The sequence below is a fragment of the Microcaecilia unicolor genome, chromosome 5, assembly GCF_901765095.1.
Source record: "Microcaecilia unicolor chromosome 5, aMicUni1.1, whole genome shotgun sequence".
NCBI lineage: Eukaryota > Metazoa > Chordata > Amphibia > Gymnophiona > Siphonopidae > Microcaecilia > Microcaecilia unicolor.
Window position 1 is genome coordinate 354805913 of NC_044035.1, and position 26134 is coordinate 354832046.

The window sequence follows — 26134 nt, forward strand, 5'->3', positions numbered from 1 at the left end:
AGTGGGTTCACCTCCTCCTCCCTAAGGAGGGTGGGACAGTGAAACAGCCTGCCAGACATTATTACAGGAGCTGGGGAGGGGGAGGGGGGATTCAGCTGGGCTCTGGACATCTTCTACCATTCACACTCTTCTTATACCCACTGTGATACTGGTTCTGCGCTGGTATCACACTTTACAGTGTGGTCAGGAGCATTTTCTTGAAGTGTCATGAGTTTGGACTTTAAGTCACCCTCCAGAGCTCAGCCTCTGTCTCCACCTAACACCTAGCCTTAACCATTTAAACCCTCCAGTGTCCGATTCCATGGCCTCCCCAACTAGGCTGGCCTGATGGTAACTATTTTTGACCCTCCCTGGGTTCAAGCTACGTCAGCCCTAAGTTTCAACCTGTAACTTGCACCTCTTCCTTTCCAAAATGGTGACCTGCACACGCTTGGGAAGATGACTCTCTACTCTCCAGCCCTTTGGTTTTAATCAGGAACACAGTGGAATTCTGTCTAGCTAAAGCTGCAGCCCCTGATGTGGGACCATAAGCACAAAACCTTTAAATTCAGACTAGTTTTCTTTCAACACTAAATAGTTAAGAGCTCTTTAAACAGATCAGCAACATTCTCCTGAAGAGCTGCCAGTCATATAATCCACTCGCATGGTTCAGGCAAAGCTGCAGCCAGGGGTGTAGTGCTGCAGTGGTGGCCCTTGGCTGGCCCTTGCTTTCAGTAGTTACGGCCAACCTCATTACCCTTCTCCCACCCGTTCTGACTTGCCTTGTAGTGTTAATCAAGCGATGTGCAGCCCTAGTAACGACAGAGACGGATGAGAATTATGGACCACCATCTGCAGCACCGTGGGGTTTATAGACAGCTTCCATGACCAACTGTGGTGCACCTACAAAATTCTACCCCTAGGGCCATGTAGGACAATTGCTACATTTCCAAAGCCCTGGAAGACCTGTTCCATGGATTTCACCCCCATCTCTACAGCTGTAAACTTCCCTTCTCTTTAACAGGGATAAAGTGTACTCAGAAATTAGTTTGACTCAGATGACTGTCGAGAGGAAAAAATGGTAATTTTTAACTTTATGAGCTATGTAAGGAGGAGCGAAAATCAGTCCTCCATCCTCCACCTCCCTCACTCCCCAAAACACAGTTCCTCTGCAGAATATAGAGGCTTAATTAAAACAATCAATCTATGGATGGTTGCAAATCTGAAGATGCCCCCATCTTAAGTCACTGTCTGAGAGTTCAGACAGCATGAAGCCTCCAATCTAGGGAATGCACATAAGCGCAAGCTCCCATCAAAACAGGTCGAGGGCAAAAAGAATACAAGGCGGAGGAAGAGGAAGACACATTTTATTATATTTTCCCAAAATAATACTGAATCTTTGAGGTCACTAAATGTTTCCTGCCGTGTACAAGGAGAGAGTCAGGAGGAGTCCTGGACCTCGGAGAAAGCTGAATTCTTTCCCAAGGGACTCCTCATTCCTCATGAGGCAGCAGTGCACAAGAAGGAAAGGGGTAAGTGGGAGCTTTGATACATATTGTGGGGTCCAGAGGAGCCAAATGAAGGCTGCAAAACCTTGCTGTGTCCTGCCCAGGCCTGGCCAGTCTCCTCTAGGCACAAAGCAGCCAACCCTTACAGTCGATCAGTCCCAAGTGAGGCTCTTGCATGAGCCATTGCTGGTTGCTAGACATGGATTTTGCATGGTCTTCAGCTGCCACCGCTGTAGTTGATGAGGAGTTGCTGATGTACCAATTTGGAATCAAAACAAGGATGGTATAAAAGATTCTCCGGACCCTGTGAATGCCACGTGTTCTTGCCCTGCAGCAGGGTTGGCCGCACTCCCCGTTACGTGCAGCATTTCCCAAGTGGCCACGGTTAGGGCAGGGGAGAGCAGCCCACCTCCTCGTGCTTGGACAGCAAAGACACCCTAGAGAAGGTTTGTAGCAGTGCTTGCACTGGTATTTCTTAATGTCTGAATGGGTCTGCAGGTGGGCTCGTAGGTTGGATCGATCGGCAAAGGCTCGGCCGCAGTGAGAACAAGCAAAGGGTTTCTCACCTGACAGGAGAGAGGATAAATCAGTCAGAATTTGAGCACACGGAAGCATTTATTTACCTGTATCAAAACGTTGTCATGTACGTATTGCTCCCACACAGATCTAAACTACATTCACTAGACTTGCACACACAATCAATCTGATGCTCAGCACACCCAGTCCCCTTAATTCACTAAATTTGTACACACAATCAGATGCTCAACACACTCAAATCCCCCAATTCACTAAATCTGCACACAATCTGATGCTTAGTATACAGATATGTGTAAATTATATAATAGTGACAGTTATGCACATAACTGCTAAATTTGCAGCTAATTGGTGCTAAGCTACAACTGGTGTTAACTGGCCTTGACACCATAGGAGCCAACTTGTCAAAATGATTGGGGTGCTGAAAAAAAAATACATATATATATTTTTTACAGGTCATGCATTCCCCCTCCCCCCTCCATTCATATCCAGCAATTCTCCTCTCTTCACTACCCTCCCCTCTCATCCATGTCCAGCGAATTCTCCTCTCTCCCGTTCCCTCCCCTCCCTCCATCCATGTCCAACAAGTCTCATCTCTCCCCTGCCCTCTCTTCCATGTCCAGCGATTTCTTCTCTCTCCCCTCCCCTCCATGTCCAGTTAACTCACCCAAAACACCACCTGCCCCTTTTCAGCCCCCCTCTCCTCCGAGTGCCAGTCCCAACCCCAACCCGACCTCTTCTCCCACAACAGTCAAATGTCCTCGCCTTCCTGCCGCCCAAATTTAAAACGCATCTTTCCTTGCTCGGTCCCGGCAGCAGTGAAAGGCGAGCAGGCTCGGCTTCAGCCTTCCCTTCTCTCTCAGCTCCGGTCCCACCCTCGCGGAAACAGGAAATGAGGGCGGGACCAGAGCTGAGAGAGAAGGGAAGGCTGAAGCGCTGAGCCTGCTCGCCCTTCACTGCTGCCAGGACCCAAGGTAAGATGAGTTTTAAATTCTGGGCGGCAGGAAGGCGAGGACGGAGGACTGTTGAGGGAGAAGAGGGCGGGCGGGTTTATAATATTGGGGGTGCTCGAGCACCCACGGCGCCTATGCTTGACACTAATTTGCTGCTATGCATGTAATTGCCCATAGGATTGTACAGACTGAGCACATAAAAGCCATAATGCTCAACTGCAAGGGAGGCGCAGACATGGAAGGGGCAGGGTTGGGCCTAGCACTTACACACACAGATTATAGAATTCCACTGGAATATTGTATATTTATGATTTTCTTGTTAACTGTAACTTTATTCAGTATATTGTTAATGTAATTGAGTTCCGTTAAATGTAAGCCACACTGAACTGAAATTAATTTTCGGATAATGTGGGATATAAGAACAAATAAATACATATTTCTGTGTATATGATTGTACTACAGTGTACATAAGTACATAAGTAATGCCACACTGGGAAAAGACCAAGGGTCTATCGAGCCCAGCATCCTGTCCACAACAGCGGCCAATCCAGGCCAAGGGTACCTGGCGAGCTTCCCAAACGTACAAACATTCTATACATGTTATTCCTGGAATTGTGGATTTTTCCCAAGTCCATTTAGTAGTGGTTTCTGCACTTGTCCTTTAGGAAACCTTAAAACTCTGCTAAGATAACCTCCTTCACCACGTTCTCCGTACTGTGAGATGTGTGTATTTCCGATACTGTATCATGTTAGTCCTATTAACAAGTTCCAATTTTCCATCTCCAAGTTTACCTCATTGATTTTGTATTTATGCTTCTGTTTGGCCTTTCCACTATTGTGATGCTGTTAACAAAATTGTAAGTTTTATGCCAAGCTGTACCTGCTGTACACTGCCTTGGGTGAAAATCTCTTCATAAAGGCAGTAAATAAATCCCAATAAATAAATAGTTAAATGAGCCTGCTAATTGGTGTTAATTTACAGTTACATATGTAACTGCCCTTAGCCAGGATTCTACAAATTGAGTGTGTACAAAAGCACAACTGCAGGGGAGGTGTGAACCTGGGAGGGGGCATGGGTGGGTCAGGGGTATGCCTAGTACTCTCCCCCCCCCCCCCCCAATCTTTTATTAAAACAGAACTCAATCACCTTCGTGCACATTTAAGGTACGGGTTCCAGCAGAGTTGGGGGGAGGGGGAAGGGGTGATCTTGCCAATAACCCTTAAATTTGAAAGGAAACTAGGGTAGTGGGAAGGAGGGTGTGGGAGTCTTCTCACAAATCAAAAATGGGATCATAAGTTATCCAGCTCTTTGCTGTGTGATGTTTTTCTTTATTATTACGCTATGTTTGGTTACTGTCATGTAAATCGCCCGATGTTTTTGTTTCGTCTTCTTGTTGAGCTGTTTGATGTTGGATTTGTTTAATCCTGAATAAAAATTGTTAAGCCTTAAAACAGAACTCAAAACTTTCTTGTTTGCAGATGCCTTTGACTCTTAATACCTGAACACTATCTGGTCCCGAGCTGAGCCTGAATGGATTTTTCCCCCTCTTCATATACAATCCCATTCTAACCTATCAGCATTATGATTCATCCCCTTCTTACCCTTATGTCTAGGCTAATCTCCCTCCCCCCCCCCCCCCCCGTCCTTTTTCCTTTCTCTTCTTCTTCTTAGAATGTAAGCCACCCAGAAATCATGTTATGATAGGCAGGATAGTACATTCTTAATAAACTTGGCTTTTAAAACAAATAGGAGGAAATATTTTTTCACTCAACGAATAGTTAAGCTCTGGAACTCTTTGCCGGAGGAGGTAGTAACAGTGGTTAGCGTATCTGGGTTTAAAAAAGGTTTGGGCAAATTCAAGTCTATAGTCTACTGTTGAGACAGACATGGGGAAACCACTGCTTGCCCTGGGATTTGTAGTATGGAATGTTGCTACTCTTGAGATTTTGCATGGAATCTTGTCACTCTTTAGGATTCCAGAATCTTGCTCTTCTTTGGGGTTCTACATGGAATGTTGCTACTCTTTGAGATTCTGCATGGAATCTTGTCACTCTTTAGGATTCCAGAATCTTGCTCTTCTTTGGGGTTCTACACGGAATGTTGCTACTCTTTGAGATTCTGCATGGAATCTTGTCACTCTTTAGGATTCCAGAATCTTGCTCTTCTTTGGGGTTCTACACGGAATGTTGCTACTCTTTGAGATTCTGCATGGAATCTTGTCACTCTTTAGGATTCCAGAATCTTGCTCTTCTTTGGGGTTCTACACGGAATGTTGCTACTCTTTGAGATTCTGCATGGAATCTTGTCACTCTTTAGGATTCCAGAATCTTGCTCTTCTTTGGGGTTCTACACGGAATGTTGCTACTCTTTGAGATTCTGCATGGAATCTTGTCACTCTTTAGGATTCCAGAATCTTGCTCTTCTTTGGGGTTCTACACGGAATGTTGCTACTCTTTGAGATTCTGCATGGAATCTTGTCACTCTTTAGGATTCCAGAATCTTGCTCTTCTTTGGGGTTCTACGTGGAATGTTGCTACTCTTTGAGATTCTGAATGGAATCTTATTACTCTTTAGGATTCCAGAATCTTAATATTCTTTGGGGTTCTACACGGAATGTTGCTACTGTTTGAGATTCTGCATGGAATCTTGTCACTCTTTAGGATTCCAGAATCTTGCTATTCTTTGGGGTTCTACATGGGATGTTACCACAATTTGGGTTTCTGCCAGGTACTTGTGACCTGGCTTGGCCACTGTTTGGAAAACAGGATACTGGGCTAGATGGACCATTGGTCTGACCCAGTATGGCTACTCTTATGCTCTTATGTTATGTTCTTATGTTCTTGAAATTCTCATTCAAACATAATATTCTATAACCAGTAACTAATCAGTTATGCACCTGACACCAGTTAGGCATTTACTCCACCCTTTTAGCTAGCATTAAGTGCTTATGTCTACAGTTAGATGCATAACTTCGGACTTAACACTACTATTCTAAGATGGCAAAAATCACAAAGAATTGCTGGTACAGAATTTGCGCTTAGCATGAATCATCCCAGCAGCTAGCTTTAGGTGACCTCTAGAGAATTACCATCATAGTGACTACAGCAGTGGCATCCAAAATGCAGCTCATGGGCCAAATGTGGCCTTCCTGAGATTTGGAATGTGGCCCACTCAAGATTTAGCAAAAGAACATTTACCTACTTAGCTAGCGCACATTATTCTGAAGCACTGAAGGAGTCACAATTTCACAAGAGATTCACACATTTTCACAAATATATAATAACAGGATAAAATATTCACGTGCCCCCCCCCCCCCCCCCCCCACACACACACACACATGGATTTCTGATTATATGGCTCACAGCTGAAAAACACTTGTGGACACTCCTGGACTAAAGGCCTCTGTGTCGTAAAACAGGTGACAATTTTCAACCACACGTTTTCTCCAAATAAACCACTCAAATTAAATGGTAATAATTCAGTAGCCCCTTGCTCTACAGGAATGGGCAGCCAGAAAATTTTCATTTCATTATATTTTTGGCTATTTTGTTATTAGAGGGCAATGTCGATCAGACTGCACCCTATCGTCGGAAAATAATAAAACAGCCCACAAAATGATGTTGGTTTTTCTGCTTGTTTTAATTTGGTAAAATGACACGAGGTGCGTCATTGACATTTCCATGACATTGCAAATGACAGCCCATCCCCCACTGTTCTGTATTTACAAAGAAAATAGCTACCATTTTAATTGTGTCCTATTAGGCTCAATTCCATTACTGTTCATCATGAGATGAATGGAGAGATGTAGAATCAGAGCATTCAGGCTGTCTTCTCATATCACAGGCTTACTCTTTTTTTTTTGCCTTTGGCTTTCAGCTGACATGAAACAAACCTCGATGAAGTGCTGTACTACCATTTGCCAGGACAGAACAAACAGATGAAGAAAGGTTTACAGAAATTAGGAAAGCTGGCAAATTGGGCAACAGTATAATAATGGGTGATTTCAATTACCAAGCAAAATCACACCTTCCTACCTTACGTACAACGTGTTTGAAAGTAACAATGGCGCCCCCAAGGTGAAAAAAATTTAAATAAAAAAAAGTGGAGAAAAAAAAGACATCTGATCACTCAGAAACACCTCTTTGTCCAAGGACACACCTTTTGTATAATGAGGGAACCGTATCAGTCATGTGTCTTCAAAAAAAAACTCCACAAAACCACTTTCACACTAGCTTAGCCATGTACTCTACAAACACTTGTAAAGGAGACATAAATAACACATTTCCCAAAGCTTGGCAAGAGTACTTATCTCAGCTGAAGAATTGTTCAACTTTATATTATGAATCCAGCCTCACATATAATGTACTCCTCACTTCCATAGAGTCACAATTACCCCAATATCGACTGGAATGGAGGGCATAGTATGAGAGAGAACGGTGTTGGATCCGCTGGGAAACAGTAATCGTAACATGATCAAATTTGAGCTATTATCTGGAGTGACGTCATGAAGGAAATCTACTGTAGCAGTATTTAGTTTTCAAAAGGGCAACTAAGATAAAATGAGGAAAATGGTTAAAAAGAAGCTAAAGGGACTTGCCTCAAAAGTTAGCACTTTCAATCAAGGATGGATGTTGTTTAAGAATACCATTGTGGAAGCCCAGACCAGATGTATTCCATGTATTTATAAAAGGTGGAACGAAGAGCAAACTACAGCCAGCATGGTTAAAAGGTGAAATGAGAGCCAAAAGAACATCCTTCAAAGAATGGGAAAAGGACCCGAATGAAGAAAATAAGAACCAACAAAAGCATTGGCAAGTTAGCTGTAAAGTACTGATAAAGAAAGCTAAAAAAAAAAAAATATGACAAGCAAAAACTCACAGTCACAACTTTTTCTGGTACATCAGAAGCAGAAAGCCTGCAAGGGAATCCGTAGAACTGTTAGATCATGAAGGAGCAAAAGGGGCATTCAGGGAGGACAAGGCCTTAGTGGAGAGACAATGAATTCCTTGCTTTGGTCTTTATGGAAGATGAAAACCATTTCTGGTACAGGTAGATCTCTTACAAGGGTGATAATACGGAGAAATTGAAAGAAATCTCAGTGAATCTGGAAGACATATTGACCAAATCAACAAATTAAAGAGTAGTAAGTGACCTGGACCAGATGGTATATACCCTAGGGTACTGAAAGAACTCAAACATGAAACTATAACCTATCATTAAAATCGTTTATAGTACCTGATTGGAGGAGGGTGGCCAATGTAATGCCGATTGTACAAAGGGTTCCAAGGGTGATCCAGGAAATTACAGACTGGTAAGACCAACGTCAGTGCCGGGTAAAATAATGGAAACTATTATAAAGAACAAAATTATGGAAGACATAGACAAACATGGTTTAATGGGACAGAGTCAGCATGGATTCAGCCAAGGGAAGTCTTGTATCACCAATTTGCTGCACTTCTTTGAAGGCGTGAATAAACATGTTGATAAAGATGAGCTGGTTGATGTAGTATATCTAGATTTTTAGAAAGCTTTTAACAAAGTTCCTCATGAGAGACTCATGAGAAAATTAGAGAAAGTCATGGGATAGGAGGGAAATGCTCTGTTGCGGATTAGGAATTGGTTATTGGACAGAAAACAGAGGGTAGGATTAAATGGCCATTTTTCTGAATGGAGGCGGGTGGATAGTGGAGTGCCGTGGGGATCTGTACTTGGACCGGTACTATTTAACATATTTATAAATGATCAGAAAATCAGAACAAGTGAGGTGATTAAATTTGCAGATGACACAAAACTATTCAAACACAAGCAGACTGTGAAAAATTGCAGGAAGACCTTGGGAAATTGGAAGACTGGGCATCCAAATGGCAGATTAAATTTAATGTGGACAAATGCCAAGTGATGCACATTGGGAATAATAATCCAAATCATAGTTATGTGATGGTTCAGTGTTCCTCGTCAGGACAGAACTCTCTAGCATCCTGAGCCCTCAAAGCAGAAACTGCACTCAGAGTTTAGCCTGCTTTCTTACACAGCTGTGGGTTATTGGGGGACCCTGGAAGCAGTGAAATACAAAGCCTAAAAGAATTCCAGCCTCTGGCAACAAAATAAAAAGGAGGGTTGTGAGCCTGCATAGTGACCATGCTACCTTCTGCCACGAGGAGGGATCTGGGTTTGATTACAGTCAGGCTTTCTGTGCCCCAGTTTAGTTATTCACAGCTCCTGGTGAGAGCAGGTCTCTGTCTTCAAGGGTTCTAAGTTTCACCACTGCTTGATTACTGGATGCTGGAGGGGAAGAAATCCATGGGGTATTTGTCCATGAAGGCTTGTGATGCCTTCAGTCTCTACTACAGGATTTGGACACAGTTCATATCGTCACCAGCCCAACTATTTCTGCTGGTCACATCCTAGACAATATATTAGTACCTCAACAGTCTGCTTCTTAACTACTTCCTTTCCACCACCACCTCTTCCCTGGATAGATCACTTCCTTGTTACTGCTAGTTTCCAACTCCCACCTCTTAAGAACAGCACTCAACTAAAGCCAAGGACTTCCAGAAATCTGAATAATCTGACTCAGGAGAAATTGCTCTTATCATTTTCTTTAGACTCGCCAACTTTTACCACAAAATCTTTGAAAAAAAAACAAAACAATCATTATTTTGGAATTAATCGCTTTCCAATGCTTACAACACTTTAGCGCCATTACATACTGTTTCAATCACTAGGACTCATCAGGGCACTGCACCCTTTCAACTGCAATAATGCCAACTCAGACATTTCGAACGTCAATGGTGGAAAACTCCAACCCTTAATACTGTGAATGCTTCGGCTGCCTCCTACAAAAACTCCATCCACCAAAAAAAAAATTACAATTCTAAGCAAATTCTTAAGAGCAGCAAGACTCTATGGTATTGTGTGCTAACTAATCCCCCCGCTTCTTCCATATCTACTATGTTGACACCGTCAGTGGATTCCATTGCTAATCATTTTTCTACAAAGATCATTTTGCTTAACTACTCTCTCTTACTGCTCAGACCAGAGGCCCTATCCCTGCATCTACCCCCCCCCCCCCCATCCTTCTCTTATCTCACATACCAGTAGGCTGTCTGTCTTTAACATCCCCTCTTCCTCATCTGTCTTGGAAACACTTACCAAGATTAAGTAACCACAGCCCCTCTAGACCCCATTCCTTTCGCATTATGTTAAAAGTTTACTACCCCACCCACTGCAAGTACATCTAGGCAGCTTATGCCTGGAATAGATTTCCTGAGCCGGTACGTCAAGCTCCATCTCTGGCCGTCTTCAAATCTAGGCTAAACGCCCACCTTTTTGGTGCCGCTTTTAACTCCTAACCCTTATTCACTTGTTCAGTACCTATGTTTTATCATTCCCACCTTTGTAATTCCCTTATTTGTCCTGTTTGTCTGTCCTAGATTGTAAGCTCAGTCGAGCAGGGACTGTCTCTTCATGTCCAGTTTACAGCACTGCGTACATCTAGCAGCACTGTAGAAATGATAAGTAGTAGTAGCAGCTTACATACTAAAAAAGAAAAAGAGGAAACTAGAGATGGGGGGGGGGGGGGGGCACTAGTCACAAAAGGAAAGGGGGTTTAATCATTTTAATCATTTGTGCTGGAAGCCTACAGGAGCAGGACAAAACTTCAGATCCAGAAAACACCTTCCCGTGCACTCCGCTCCATGGATAAATCCTTCTTATCTGTTCCCTTCTCCACTACTGCCAACTCCAGACTTCGCGCCTTCTGTCTCGCTGCACCCTACGCCTGGAATAAACTTCCTGAGCCCCTACGTCTTGCCCCATCCTTGGCCACCTTTAAATCTAGACTAAAAGCTCACCTCTTTAACATTGCTTTTGACTCGTAACCACTTGTAACCACTCGCCTCCACCTACCCTCCTCTCTTCCTTTCCCGTTCACATTAATTGATTTGATTTGCTTACTTTATTTATTTTTTGTCTATTAGATTGTAAGCTCTTTGAGCAGGGACTGTCTTTCTTCTAAGTTTGTGCAGCGCTGCGAACGCCTTGTTGCGCTATAGAAGTGATAAATAGTAGTAGTAGTAGTCTCTTGTAATCAGAGGTGATATTGTGATGTCATAATGCCTCAGGCCACCAATAAGAGCCAACCTCATCAGTGATGTCACAATGGCTTGATTGTCCTATACTTGGCTCACTTTTATTACATAGCTCTTTGAGCAGGGACTGTCTTTCTTCTATGTTTGTGCAGTGCTGCGTACGCCTTGTAGCGCTATAGAAATGCTAAATAGTAGTAGTAGTAGTAATAGTAGATGAACTGGAGGCAAGAGGCACCCAGCATTACCATTGGCAGGAACCACAAAACCCTCCTCCCCACCCCAGACTGTGAGACCCATGTGTTCACTGCTCCCTCTGAGTCTGCCCCGGAACAGGAAGTAACCTGTTCTGGGGCAGACTCAGAGGGAGCAGTGAACACATGCGAATTGCGAACTCTGAGACAGGGCAACAGGCGCGCACCGTGGCACCCCCCCCAGCGGCATGCACCCAGGGCGGACCGCCTCCACCTTGGTATTCCACTGCAACCCACTCAGTTAAGAAAACCCACCTACTATCCCTTCCTTTGTTCTTTCTTCCCTTACTTAGAGGAAGATGCACTAAAGTTGTCGGTAATTCCCGTTCCCTACCGATTCCATAGCGAATCGATAGGGAACGGGAATTCACTAAGGAAAGGGAATGCAAATGAGCTACTCGTTGTAGCTCCGTTGCATTCACCATTACCTCGGTAGCCAGTCGGAGAATCGGGACGTCCCATTCGGTTATGCTCCTCTTCCAGGTCTCTTCAGCCAATCAAGCGCGTCTAGCTTGCTGGTGTCAGCTAAACGCACTCTGATTGGCTGAAGAGACCTGGAAGAGGAGCATAATGGAAAGGAACGACCCGAACTCCGGATCGACTTGAGTCGCAGGTCCCCGATTCCCTTCTCCTCGCTGCTACAGAAGGTGAGCAGCGCAAGGGAGACAAAACTAAAAAAAAAAAAACGGCGAAAAAACGTCCCTCACAAGTGCAGGCAGAGTACGTCCATAAAGGACGCCCCTCACTTGCGCTCGCTGCTTTTTTTTTTTTTTTTTACCTTTTTTTGGGGCCCTTTTCCTTTCCGATTCCCTCACAGGAGCCCTAACGAGAGGTGCAGACCTCACGTTAGGGTTTCCACGGTAAGGGAATCGGAAAAACGGTAGTGCATCTCATTATAATAGCCTTTGGATAATTTGCATTCCGTTTTCGTTGCCTGCTACCGTGACAGGAGAAATGCTCTTGGTGCATGCCCCTGGTAAACTACTTGCGTTTTAAACTGCCTGGAACCAGTTTAAAACGCAAGTTGTGGGCTCGTTAGGTTTTGTGCATCTGGCTCTCAATCTCTTCACAATACTACATGTATCTGTTATCCTGTAATGACAATGTTATCAAAATTATCTAAAACAGCACCACGGGCCTTTAAAAATGGAACACAGTTCTTTAATGAATTTGATACAGAAAGTGAAAGTGCCTTGGTGCTTTGTAGCTTTTACTACATGAGACGTGGGGTAAGGAATAATATATTGTAGAGGAATATATTCGAGTTATTCCCCAAGTTTTCCACGTCATCACTGTGACCCCTGACGCAGGTGCTAGTCACCGAAACACGGCCCGTGTCGGGTCTTTTTGTCAAGGCTCATTCATTAAAGAACTGTGTTCCATTTTTAAAGGCCCGTGGTGCTGTTTTTTTTTTGTTTGGACTTTAGTTTGTACTTTGTTCCCTCTCTTTTGTTATATCAAAATTATCTAAGCCACATTGAGCCTGCAAATAGATGGGATACAAATGCAATAAATAAATAATAAAGTCAGCTTTCTAGGTTTTTGCCTCGCCCACCCTAAAAAAAGCCTAGGAATAGGGGAACCTGTAAAGGGGAAGGGGATACTTTGATTGTGTTAGTGACTGTCTGCCCCCGCCCTTTGCCGTTTTTCTGCTTACCGGTGTGGGTCCTGATGTGCCCCTGCAACAGCCAAGGCCGGGAAAAGGCCTTACCGCAGATCTTGCAGACGCAGGGTAGCGTATGAGTGCGGAGGTGCATCTTCAGAGCCCCCAAGCTCACGTACTCCTTCTCGCAGTACTTGCAGGAAAAGTATTTCCTGGACTGTAGCGGCTGGCGCTTGGCAAGGCTGGAGAAGGCCTGGTATGATTTGTGACAGTCGGAACATTCAGACCTGTGCAAAGGTTCCACGAGGCCACTTTCCACCTCTCGCTGCACCGGGTCTTGGGTGCTCTTCTTCTCCTGGGGCTCTCTCTTTTGGGAAAGGGCACAACAGGCAGGTTAAGATCATTCAAGCTCTCTCTGAGCGGTGCAGTAGGGGCTCTGCCGGGCGGTGGTTCTTCAAGGCCAGGGGTCCCTTTAATCTCTGCGTCTAGGGTTATCTGTGCGAGGACTGTGCCCCTCTCCCAAAACACCGGAATATTACTCTGCAGGGAATGTGGCACCTCCTTCTGGATGAAGGGGAACATCAGATCCCCACAGGACTGGCACAGGTCACTTAGCTCTGAGGAGAGAAAAAAAAAAAACCAAACAGTTAGGTGGTTAGTATTACAGAGCAGCCATGCTCACAGGCTTGAAAGTTGGACCTTCAGTGAGAGGTTTGGGGTCACAGCTTCTTACAGAAGCTGGTGGTTCTGTATCACATGAGTTGTACAATCAGTTCACTCAAAGTAAGGTAAAATTATGTATCATACCTGATAATTTTCTTTCCATTAATCATAGCTGATCAATCCATAGACTGGTGGGTTGTATCCATCTACCAGCAGGTGGAGATAGAGAGCAATCCTTTTGCCTCCCTATATGTGGTCATGTGCTGCCGGAAACTCCTCAGTATGTCGATAGCCAAGCTCCATCCGCAGGACTCAGCACTTAGAGAATTACACCCACAAAGGGACACTCTGCCCAGCTCACCACCGCCGAAACGGGGGAGGGGAATTAACCCAGCTCATCCCCACACAAGTGGGGGAGGGGAATCCGTCCAGCTCATCCCCACGGAGCGGGGGAGGGACACCACATCCGCCGATGCGGGGGGATCTGGCTTATCCTGCAACCGCGGGAGGAGCTGACTGACCCTAACACCGCCGAAGCGGGAGGGGTACAAAGCTGCCCTACTGCCGCACGAAGCGGGAGGGAGCGCCGGCAGAATTTAAGTCTCAATCCAGCCCCGTAAAACGGAGGGGAGAGGAATGCAGCAGCTCACTGTAACACAAACTCGTCTTAACTCTTGAAGAATCCAATTGAAAAAACTTGAACACGAAGTCCTCCTGAACAGGAACTGAAGACTAAACTTGAACCTGAAATGCAACCAGAATATAAACAATACAGATATCTGGGAGGGGCTATGGATTGATCAGCTATGATTAATGGAAAGAAAATTATCAGGTATGATACATAATTTTACCTTCCATATCATCATGCTGATCAATCCATAGACTGGTGGGATGTACCGAAGCAGTACTCACCCAGGGCGGGACATAGAAATCCCTGACCACAACACTGAAGCGCCAAACCGGGCCTCCGCCCGAGCAGCCATAGTCAAGCGGTAATGCCTGGAGAAGGTATGGGCCGATGCCCAAGTTGCCGCCTTGCAAATCTCTTCCAAGGAGACGGACCCGGCCTCTGCCATCGAGGCCGCCTGAGCTCTAGTGGAGTGAGCCTTCAGCTGGATAGGCGGCACCTTCCCCGCGGCCACATAAGCCGCTGCAATGGCTTCCTTGACCCATCTTGCCACTGTAGGCTTAGCAGCCTGCAGACCCTTACGAGGACCTGCAAACAGGACAAACAGATGATCCGACTTCCGGAAATCATTGGTCACTTCCAAGTATCTGATGATGACTCGTCTCACATCCAGATATTTGAGAGCAGAGTATTCCTCTGGGTAGTCCTCCCTACGAAAGGAAGGGAGACAGAGCTGCTGATTCACATGGAAGCGAGAAACAATCTTGGGCAGGAAGGAAGGCACTGTGCGAATAGACACTCCTGCCTCAGTGAACTGCAGAAAGGGCTCTCGACATGAGAGTGCCTGGAGCTCGGAAACTCTTCTGGCTGAAGTGATAGCCACCAAAAAGACTGCTTTCAACGTCAGGTCTTTCAGAGATGCTCTTGACAAGGGTTCAAAAGGCGGCTTCTGCAAGGCTCTTAGCACCAGGTTGAGATTCCACGCAGGCACCACTGAGTGCAGAGGAGGGCGCAGGTGATTAACTCCCTTGAGAAAGTGCACCACATCTGGCTGCGAAGCCAGGGAAGCACCCTTCAGGCGGCCCCTGAAGCAAGCCAGAGCCGCTACCTGGACTTTAAGGGAACTGAGCGACAGGCCTTTCTCCAGACCTTCTTGCAGGAACGCCAACACTGAAGAAATTGGAGCAGTGAAGGGAGAAAGTGAGCCTGCTTCACACCACGCTGCAAAGGTACGCCAAACCCTGGCGTAAGCAGTAGAAGTAGAGCGCTTCCTCGCTCTCAGCATAGTGGCGATGACCTTGTCTGAGAAGCCCTTCTTTCTCAGACGCTGCCGCTCAATAGCCAGGCCGTAAGACCAAAGGGGGAGGGCTCCTCCATCATCACGGGACCCTGATGCAACAGGCCCTGCTCCACTGGCAGCCGCAGAGGATCGTCCACTGAGAGCCTGATCAAGTCCGCATACCAGGGACGTCTGGGCCAGTCCGGACCCACCAGGATTATCCGGCCCGGATGCTTTGCCACCCGGTCTAGCACCCTGCCCAACATGGGCCAGGGCGGGAACACATAGAGAAGCTCCTGTGTCGGCCACTGTTGGAGAAGAGCATCTACTCCCAGGGATCGAGGGTCCCGTCCTCTGCTGAAAAAGCACGGCACTTGGCAATTGGCCGATGACGCCATCAGATCTAGGCTCGGCTGGCCCCAGCGCTTCGTGATGTCCAAGAACGCCTGAGCAGATAGCTGCCACTCTCCGGGATCCAAGGTATGGCGACTGAGAAAGTCCGCCTTGACATTCATGACTCCGGCAATGTGGGCCGCTGACAGCTGTTCCAGGTTCGCTTCCGCCCACTGGCATAGATTCATGGCCTCCTTGGCTAGAGGGGCGCTCTTGGTACCTCCCTGGCTGTTGACATAGGCCACAGCCGTGGCATTGTCCGACAGGACCCGTACTGGCTTCAACGCCAGTACCGGGATGAACTCCAAAAGCGCCAACCGAATGGCTCCGAGTTCCAGGAGGTTGATAGACCACTTTGCCTCTGCAGGAGACCAGAGCCCCTGCGCTGTCCTTCCCAAGCAGTGGGCTCCCCAGCCCGACAAAGAGGCGTCCGTCGTGACGACAATCCACTCCGGGGTCACCAGAGGCATTCCTGCAGACAACTTGTCTGTCTGCAGCCACCAGCTCAGCGCCTTGCGCACTGCTGGGTCCAAGGGAAGGCGCACAGCATAATCCTCCGACACCGGAGTCCAGCGCTGCAGCAGAGAGTGTTGTAGAGGTCTCATATGAGCCCTGGCCCAGGGCACTACTTCCATCGTGGCCGTCATAGAGCCCAACAGCTGCACATAGTCCCAAGCCCGAAGAGGAGAGGCTACTAGGAACTGGTCCACCTGAGCCTGAAGTTTGACAATCCGATTGTCTGGCAGGAACACTCTGCCCACTTGGGTGTCGAATCGAACTCCCAGATACTCCAGGGACTGAGTCGGGCGCAGCTGGCTCTTCTCCCAGTTGATGATCCACCCCAGGGAGCTCAAAAGAGCAATCACCCCGGTCCACAGCTTTGCCGCACTCTGCATAAGAGGGGGCTCGGATCAACCAGTCGTCCAGATAAGGATGGACTTGTACTCCTTCCTTTCGCAGGAAGGCCGCGATGACCACCATTACTTTGGAGAAGGTCCGCGGAGCAGTAGCCAACCCGAAAGGGAGGGCTCTGAACTGGAAGTGTCGACCCAGGACTGCAAAACGCAGAAAGCGTTGATGAGGAGGCCAGATGGGAATATGCAGGTACGCTTCCTTGATGTCCAAGGAAGCCAAGAACTCCCCTGCCTTCACTGCCGCTATAACAGAGCAGAGAGTCTCCATGCGAAAGTGCCGCACTTTCAAGGCCCGATTGACCCCTTTGAGGTCGAGGATAGGCCGGACAGAACCTCCTTTCTTTGGTACCACAAAGTAAATGGAGTAACGTCCCTTGCCAATCTGATTTTCTGGCACCGGAACGACCGCACCCAGGCGTATCAGGTTGTCCAAGGTCTGCTGCACTGCCACAGCTTTGACCGGAGACTTGCAGGGAGAGAGTACAAACCCGTCTCTTAAGGGTCGGCAGAACTCTAGCTTGTAGCCGTCTCTGATGACTTCCAGAACCCAAGCGTCTGAAGTTACCCTGGTCCACTCGCCCAGAAACGAGGACAGGCGTCCTCCAATCTGCACTGGGCCATGGACCAGGGCCCCGTCATTGGGTACGAGACCCTGGGGGAGGACCGGAGGGCGCACCTCCGGGACGGCGGTCTCTGCGAAAGGAATGCTGCTTGGGGGAGAAGTTCCTTTTGAAGGAAGAGGGGGCAGAGGAGCCCGACTTGCCCGGGCGGTACCGACGGGCTTTCCTGAAACCGTCCTCTAGAGTTACCAGGGCGAGCACCACTGGCCCGAGCCCTGACCTCTGGTAACCTCTTGCCCTTAGATTTGCCGAGATCGGTCACAATTTTGTCCAGCTCGACCCCAAAGAGCAGCTTGCCTTTAAAAGGCAACTTAGCCAGGCGGGACTTAGATGCGTGGTCAGCAGACCACTGCTTCAGCCAAAGCCACCGCCGCGCAGAGACTGTCTGAGCCATACCTTTAGCCGAGGCTCTCAAGACATCATACAGTAAGTCTGCCAAATAAGCCAGGCCCGATTCCAGGGCCGGCCAGTCAGCCCTCAAGGAAGGATCCGAGGGGGAAGCCCGCTGCACAATCGTCAGGCATGCCCTGGCCACATAGGAGCCACAAACTGAGGCCTGCAAACTTAAAGCAGCCGCCTCGAAGGACAACCTTAAGGCCGCCTCCAATCTTCTGTCTTGGGCGTCCTTTAGGGCCGTGCCACCTTCCACCGGCAACGCCGTTTTCTTAATCACCGCAGTGATTAAAGAATCCACGGTAGGCCAAAGAAAGGTCTCCCGTTCACTTTCAGGCAAAGGATAGAGGTGGGACATAGCCCTAGCCACTTTGAGGCTCGCTTCCGGGACATCCCATTGAGCCGAAATCAAGGTGCGCATGGCATCATGCACGTGGAAGGTTCTAGGCGGGCGCTTCGTCCCCAGCATAATGGCGGAGCCAACAGGGGCTGAGGGAGAGACGTCCTCTGGAGAGGAAATCTTCAAAATGCTCATGGCCTGCATTAACAGGTTGGGCAAGTCCTCTGAGCGAAAGATCCGCGCTGCAGAGGGGTCATCCGCTCCATCCAAGCGGGAATCCGTCTCCTCCAAGGAATCCCCAAAGGACCGTTGGGAGAACTCAGATACGCTGCCCTCATCTACATCAGAGGAGACAGAGTCCTCTAAGGCCTGGAAATCCACCCGAGGGCGTTTACTTCCGGGGGCCTCAATCCCTTTATCGGACAAGGGAGCAGGGGCAGCGTCTTGCATAAGGAAGGCCTGATGCAGCAGCAAAATAAACTCGGGGGAGAAACCCCCCAGACTGTGCACTTCAGCAGCCTGGGCCACAGCCCTAGACGCACCCTCAACCGGCGCTCGCAAGAGCGGGGGAGAAACATGCTGCGCATCCAAGATGGCGTCCGGCGCGACACTCCGCGAAGGAGCCGCGCGGGAAGAACGGCGCTTAACTTTAGCCGCTTTTCTGCCGTCGCCCAAATGAAGGGCGGCCATGGCATTAACGTCTCCCACCTCAAGGGCGGCCCAAGAAGAAGCCGTCCGAGCAGCGTGGCCGGCCAAGATGGCGGAGGCGAGCAGCGGGGGATGGGCGTTTATGGCGGGAAAACCGCCGCACCGGAGGAAGAACCGGGACCCTGACCGGCCTCCAAACTGACACCCAACAAGGGCGAATCAGACTTTAAAACCCCCGCATCCCCGCTAGACGCGCACACGCGGTCCGGGGAGCGATTCCTTGCGCCCTCGCCCTCCGACGCCATCAGCCACGTGGAGATCAATCGGGGAACCCCCTGCCCGCTACAAAAAGGTAAAATTACCTGCTTTCCGCTCCGAGCTGTAACGACCTGGTGTCCCAGTGAGTAGCTGTAATAAACGTTTAAATAAACGTCGAAATAAACGCCCTTAAGGACGTCCAAAATTTTTTTTTTTTTTTAAACGGAGCCAGCGGGAGGGGGGAGAAAAGGAGGGACCTGGCGCCACCAGGTTTGCACTTGCTCAAGAAGAGCCCTCAACCCCAGGCACTCAACAAAACCTAAAAATTAGGCTTGGAGGCCTAGCCAGAGCTGCTGCTGTGTGTGACCACCACCTGCTGAGATAGAGAACATACTGGGGAGTTTCCGGCAGCACATGACCACATATAGGGAGGCAAAAGGATTGCTCTCTATCTCCACCTGCTGGTAGATGGACACAACCCACCAGTCTATGGATTGATCAGCATGATGATATGGAAAACAGCATTTCAGACACTGTTCACACCAGGGCCAAGAGCATCTCAGGATCCTACACATACAGGGATATCTTTTTTTGGGTTGGAAGGGCCAAATGAACCAATCTCCAGCCCTGCCCCCAAAAGCTCTCTAGTTGCTGATGCTGCACTGGGAAAAATCCTGGTAGGGCCATGGCCCACCCCATTCTGGAGCTTATGGTACTGTGTATAAATGTTGCTTAAGACTGTTTTATTATTGTCAAATGCTGGCTATGTCTGACCATCTCTGGGAAAAGGTAACTAAAGTCTCCAGAAACAAAAAAAATGAGATTTTAATGAATTCTGTTAGAGCAAACAATTTGTAATACAACAGTCCAAACCCCATTCTTTTACGTGAAAAAAAAAAAAGTTAACAGAAATTCAAACAAACTTTTTCAGACTGATTACGGACCCATGACATGAAAAATCTGACACTCAGCATTTTGGATCAGAGACTTTAGTTACCATTTTCCAGCGATGGTCACTTAGCTGGATCAAAGGTTTCCTAACCACTAGAACATACCAAGTGAAATCAAACTCTTAACATTATCATCACCGTGGAAAGCAGACTGTGGAGTACCACAGGGATCACCAGTATCACCGATCCTCTTCAACGTAATGATGACCCCACTAGCCAAGTCCCTATCCAACCAGGGCCTTAACCCTTTCATCTATGCAGACAACTTCACAATATACAGAAATCACCAACAAAATTAATCTCAGCTTGAACACCATGGACTCATGGGCAAATGCATTCCAACTAAAACTCTACAAAGAAAAAACACATTGTCTCATCCTCTCATCCCAACACAGCGCGGACAACCCCATACATATCAACACACCAGACTACACCCTCCCTATCTCAGACAGCCTGAAAATCCTCGGCGTTACAATAGACCGTAACCTTACACTAGAGAGCCAAGTGAAATCCACGACTAAGAGCCCCTGCGTTATTTCTGGCGTGATACGCTGGGACTTACCCGGCAGTAATCAGGCAGTGCCACACAGTAACATAGTAAATGACAGCAGATAAAGACCCGAATGGTCATCCAGTCTGCCCAACAAGATAAACTCATTTACAGGGTATGTGATACTTTATTTGTATAGAGAGTTTGATTTGTCCTTGTCATTCTCAGGGCACAGACCATAGAGGTCTGCCCCGCACTCCTCTTGTACTAAAAGTTCTGAAACTAACGTCAAAGCCCCTTAAAATTTACACTCAAGCCCATCCATATCTATTCAGTCACAATCAGGGCGCAGACCGTAGGAGTCCGCCCAGCACTGTTCTTGTACTAAAAATTCTGAAGATTCTGGAATCCTAAAGAGTTACAAGATTCCAGAATCCCAATTAGTATCAACCTTCCATGTAGAACCCCAAAGAGTAACATAGTAAATGACGGCAGATAAAGACCTGAACGGTTCTTCCAGTCTGCCAAACAAGAAAAACTCAATTTTACATGGTATGCGATACTTTATACCAGAGTTTGATTTGTCCTTGCGTTTTTAAGGGCGCTGACCGTAGAAGTGTGCCCAGCACTGGCTTTGCTTCCCAATTACTGGTGTTTCCACCCAATCTCCGCTAAGATTCCGTAGATCCATTCCTTCTAAACAGGATTCCTTTGTGTTTATCCCACGCACGTTTGAATTCCATTACCGTTTTCATCTCCACCACCTCCCACGGGAGGGCATTCCACGTATCCACCACCCTCTCTGTGAAAAAAATACTTCCTGACATTACTCCTGAGTCTGCCCCCCTTCAACCTCAATTTACGTCTTCTAGTTCTACCGCCTTCCCATCTCCAGAAAAGGCTTGTTTGCAGATTAATACCTTTCAAATATTTTAACGTCTGTATCATGTCACCCCTGCTTCTCCTTTCCTCCAAGGTATACATGTTCAGGTCAGCAAGTCTCATACAGTTTGCAACGCAAATCCCATACCATTTTTGTAGCGTTTCTTTGCACCACTTCTGTAGCTTTTCTTTGCACATGCTGCCTGTTTACCGACGGGTTAGCATGGGTGCCCTTACTATCACCTAAATACATGGCAATAAAGGCTCCCCCTCTGGAAATGGCCACATGCCAATCCCTGTGTTTAGCAAAGGGTCATTTCTTCTTTTTTTTTTTTTTGGCCAAAAACAATCTTTTACCTGCTGCGGTACAAGGGGATCTCAGCACACGGCAAATCCACGCACCAACGCCACCCTTTACCGCAGCTTGGTAAAAATGGCCTTAAGTGATAGAACAAATTGAGAAATTCAAAAGCAAATCGCCTGGTCAGATGACAAATCACCCCAGAATCCTGAAAGAATTCAGACATGAAATTGATAACCCGTTACTAGCAATCTGTAACCTATCATTCGAAATGGCCACAACAACTGAGGAATGGAGGGTAACATCAGTTTTTAAAAAGAGCTCCCGTGGTGATCAGAGGACCTACTGATCTGTGAACCTATCATCGGTGCCAGGAACAATAGCTGGGGTTCAAAAGCAAGTGTCGCCTTACCAGCTTACTAGATTTTTTCAACGGTATAAACAAGTGGATAATGCTGAGCCAGTTGATGCGAAGGCATATTTTCAAAGCAGGGGCGTAGCCAGACTTCAGCGGGAGGGGGGTTCGGAGCCCCCCCCCCCCGCCATTGCATACCCCCCCGCCGCTGCTGCCACCACCACCGCCACCAACAACTTTGACCCCCCCCCCGCCAACCATCTGAACCCCCCTCCCTCCGCCAACCCTCCCCCACCGTCGCCTACCTTTGCTGGCGGGGGACCCCAACCCTCTCCAGCTGAGGTCCTCTTCTTCTAGCGCAAGGCTTCGTTCAGTTTCTGAGTCTGACATCCTGCACGTTGTATAATTCAGGTACGAACAAATCGCTCCCTGGTTTAGGAAGCACTATAATCTTTTGCCCTATTAAGCGAAGGGGGGGGGGGATCATTTCTACATTTAGCAGAAAGAGGCCTAGAGTCAGTGTCTCCACTACTTCAGGGCCTGGGTGGGATGCAAGTGTGGTTGTACCAAATTTGTGTGTGTGGGGGGGGGGGGGCTGCATTGAGAGAGGTGGCAAGAGAATCTCTGTCGTGCCACTTTCTGATCTCATTCTTCAATCAGCCCAGGTGGCCTGACTGCAGGAGGGCAAGTGGCTGAGTGTTGGAGCAACAGCATGAGAACCGGCAAATCCAGAGTTCAAATCCCATCTCTGCCACTGCCATTCTTTGGGCCCTGGGATTGTAAACTCTTGAGGAAGACATACTGCTTTTGAAGACTTATCACCACTGTACAGTGCTGTGTACAGTACATCCAGTACTTCACTGGTACTATCTCGCAGCTCACTGTCTGAAACTGGTCCTTACTGCAGTAGGAAATGATGTGCTTAAGCTGCTGCCAAGCCATATGGGCCGAATTCTAAAGGCCTGGGGGGGGGGGGGGGGGAGCATATAGCCCTAATGACAGCGTTTCGGCTCTGAATCACCACACCATAGTGGCGCTATAAAAGATAAGGGCTATTTGTCATTTGGTGTCATATTACATGGGAAATGCATTCACATTAGATGAAAATGAAAGCTCATATGGGAAGGTTTTTGCCAATGATGAACTGAAGTGATTATATTTGATCTTTTTTTTAGCTCTTTTGAGGCTTTTCCTTCCCTTTAATATAAGAGTGCACTTGTCATTTTTCAGTATTTACTTGTTGCATTTGTATCCCACATTTTCCCACCTATTTGCAGGCTCAATGTGGCTTACATAATACCGTGATGGTGATTGCAAATACCACTATTTGCATTAAGGATCAATAAGTGTGTGGAATCAATAAGTATGTGGAATGTGTAGACTGATTGTATCATCTGTTACATCCACACCTATTTTTTTTTTTTTAATACAGTGGATTCCTGAATTCTAAAGGGACAAGAATGGGAAAGGCAGTATATCCCTGGATACTCTACTACTACTATTTATCATTTCTATGGCGCTACAAGGCATACGCAGCGCTGTACACCATACACAAAAAGACAGTCCCTGCTCAAAGAGCTTACAATGTAGATAAGACAGGCAGACAGACAGAACAATTAAGGGTAGGGGAATAAATAGGCGAGGTAAAGGACAGGGCAAGACACTCCCGTCCATCCCAGCACCACTGACTCAGAAACTCACCTCAGATCACACTATCTCCCCCCTCACTGTGCACTTGACAATCCTCTCCTTGGTCCCCGACACACACAACCTGCACCTACAACTGAGTTTGGGAGGCTTCCCCCTAAGTTACAGGAGGCGGTTAGGTATGTAGTTTTTGTCTGAAAATGACCCATCACAAATTTCAGGTGCAGATTTCGGTGGGCATTTGCTTATCTACTTTTAATCTCTTTACTTGGATTTGGCTGAGTAGCTGCATCTGATCAGACTCCTCTAATCAAGTGTGCCCAATTTCTTTTCCCTTCAGATCCTCACCCAGGACTGTCCTGGCTGCTCCCACTGTTCCGAGCTAGGTCTGATCAGCACCTTCTGCCACCTGGTCTCCCATAGTTTACTTCATAGAGCTAAAAACCTTCAATGTTTTATTCCCTAATTCAATCACACCTGTCCTGAGGATCCAAACCTCTCTGTCCTTTTTTCAGGTCCTGCAACTTTGCTACTTCTGCTGGTTTTGGGGGTTGTGGGAGGGGGGGGCGATGGGATCCAGCTCTGCGGGTGCTTTTCCTTTGCCCAAGTCTGGACATCTGTGATGGGTTCAGCAGCCCCTCTGCAGAGTTGGCTCCTAGGATTAGGCAGAATGCGAGAGTGAGGTGACGTCATAGGAGCCCCTCCCCCCCAATGGTCAGAAAGTTCCTTGGAGGGGTTATGTGCACTGGGCTTAGCACCCCATGAGTGAAGCTCCCGACCTTTACCTTTCTCGGTTTCCAGGCGACCATAGTTGGGGACCCGGTGGCTCCTCGCCGGCTTCTTCACCAGGAAAGAGCGGGGCATCCTCCTCTTCCTCCGCCTCGTCTGCACCGCTTCACATTCCGCCACGCGCTCAGTCTGAGACTGAGAGCGGCTCGCGGGCAGGTGCAAGAAGGTCCGAGCGCATTTGCATAGGCTGCTCGCTGCACCAATCGGAGGGAGAGGGACAAGTGCAGGGGGCGGGGTCCGCTGCCTTAGGCTTCTTGGCTCGTCCGGATAAGAAGAACAGGTGTACGAGGCGCTCGGGACCAGGGCTGGTCGTTATTCCTAGTGCTGCTGCTCTCTGCCATGCTGCTCCTTATTCCTAGTGCTGCTCTGTGCCCTGCTGCTCCCTGTCACTTGTTCTAGTGTGCTCTCTTCTCTGCTGCTCTCTGCCTTGCTGCTGGCCCTGCTCCTTGTTTTTAGTGCTGCTTTCTGCCCGGCTGCTCCCTTTCTTCCCTCACTCTTGCTCTCCTCTCTTCTCCCTGCCCTGATCTGTGCTGTCATTTCTTCTAATTTTGATCTCCCTCCCTGCACTATTGCCCTTCTTTCTAATCTCCCTTAGAGTGCAGCAGAGCCAGTGCAAGAGTGAACTTTCTGCCTTGTGAGCACCTTCAATTATCTTTCATGTCCCTATGTCAGATTTTCATAATTAAACTCAATGATCATGATTATGCCAATATCCCCGGCCCCAGAAAAAATCCTATAAAAATGCATAAATGCACACCACACTTTTAAACCTTAAACTTGGTTGTTTATTTATATACATTTACCTGGGTACAAATGGGCGCTTTGAAAATTAAACATCTACAAAAGATTTGATAGACCCTCTTTTTTTTTTTTTTTTTGTGGCTGGAAGGTGTTTTTCTCTTACACGAGTTGTTTTCCTTGCAGTTGGGTTGGGAGGGATGGTTAGGACCTATGATAGTAGCTGCTATTGCAGAGCTGCCAAGTTACCTATTCCAGGAGGGAGACTTTTTGGCCAGTCCTGATTTTAAACTTACATCCCAAAGCTGTGTAGTATTTGAAGTCCATAATTCTATCTATTGAAATCAGTGCTGCAGGTCCCATAATGCACCAGGATGAAGTTGGCAGAAATCCAGGACCGGCCAAAAAGTCTCCCTCCTGGAATAGGTAACTTGGCAACGCTGCTATTGGGGGTTTAGCCATTGGTTGGGGCACCCCAGGCAGCTGAGGTTCTTTTGGTTAATGACTACCTATCTTTTATACGTACTGTAAGAGCCAATATTAGAGCAAATTTCAAGATTGGTTACACTTTGAAAATTACCCATTCTCCCTGTGGATAAAAGCAGATCTGATGGTTGAGTTTGTGCGGCTCTCAAGACCTATTTTTCTGGGTCAACTTGAAAAGAGGGAATGGCAAATTAATTTACATTGGTGTGATATGGGGCTCATTTTCAAAGCACCTGGACTTACAAAGTTCCATAGGTTTCTATATCCCATAGGCACAGAATAGAGAAGCACAGTTCATGACCTTATTCAAGGTCAAGACCCTAGAACTGTGTGTGTTTCATCTTGCTCAGATGACAGGGTTTGTTTGTTTGTTTTTTTTAGTACAATTTCCTTGAACAGTTTAGTAATGGAAAATGAAGACAACTTAGTGCCCTCAAAGTG

The 26134-nt window shown here is 47.4% G+C and overlaps 1 protein-coding gene across 1 annotated transcript; it reads right to left on the reverse strand.

Annotated features, from left to right (window-relative positions):
* Positions 1–1778: 1778 nt before the first annotated feature.
* Positions 1779–24605, reverse strand: SNAI3 (snail family transcriptional repressor 3). The gene is given in 5 exon segments (XM_030202745.1): positions 1779–1940; positions 1943–2053; positions 12974–13288; positions 13291–13536; positions 24466–24605. Coding segments are annotated over 5 exon segments (819 nt in total). The 5' UTR covers positions 24545–24605; the 3' UTR covers positions 1779–1872.
* Positions 24606–26134: the final 1529 nt, after the last annotated feature.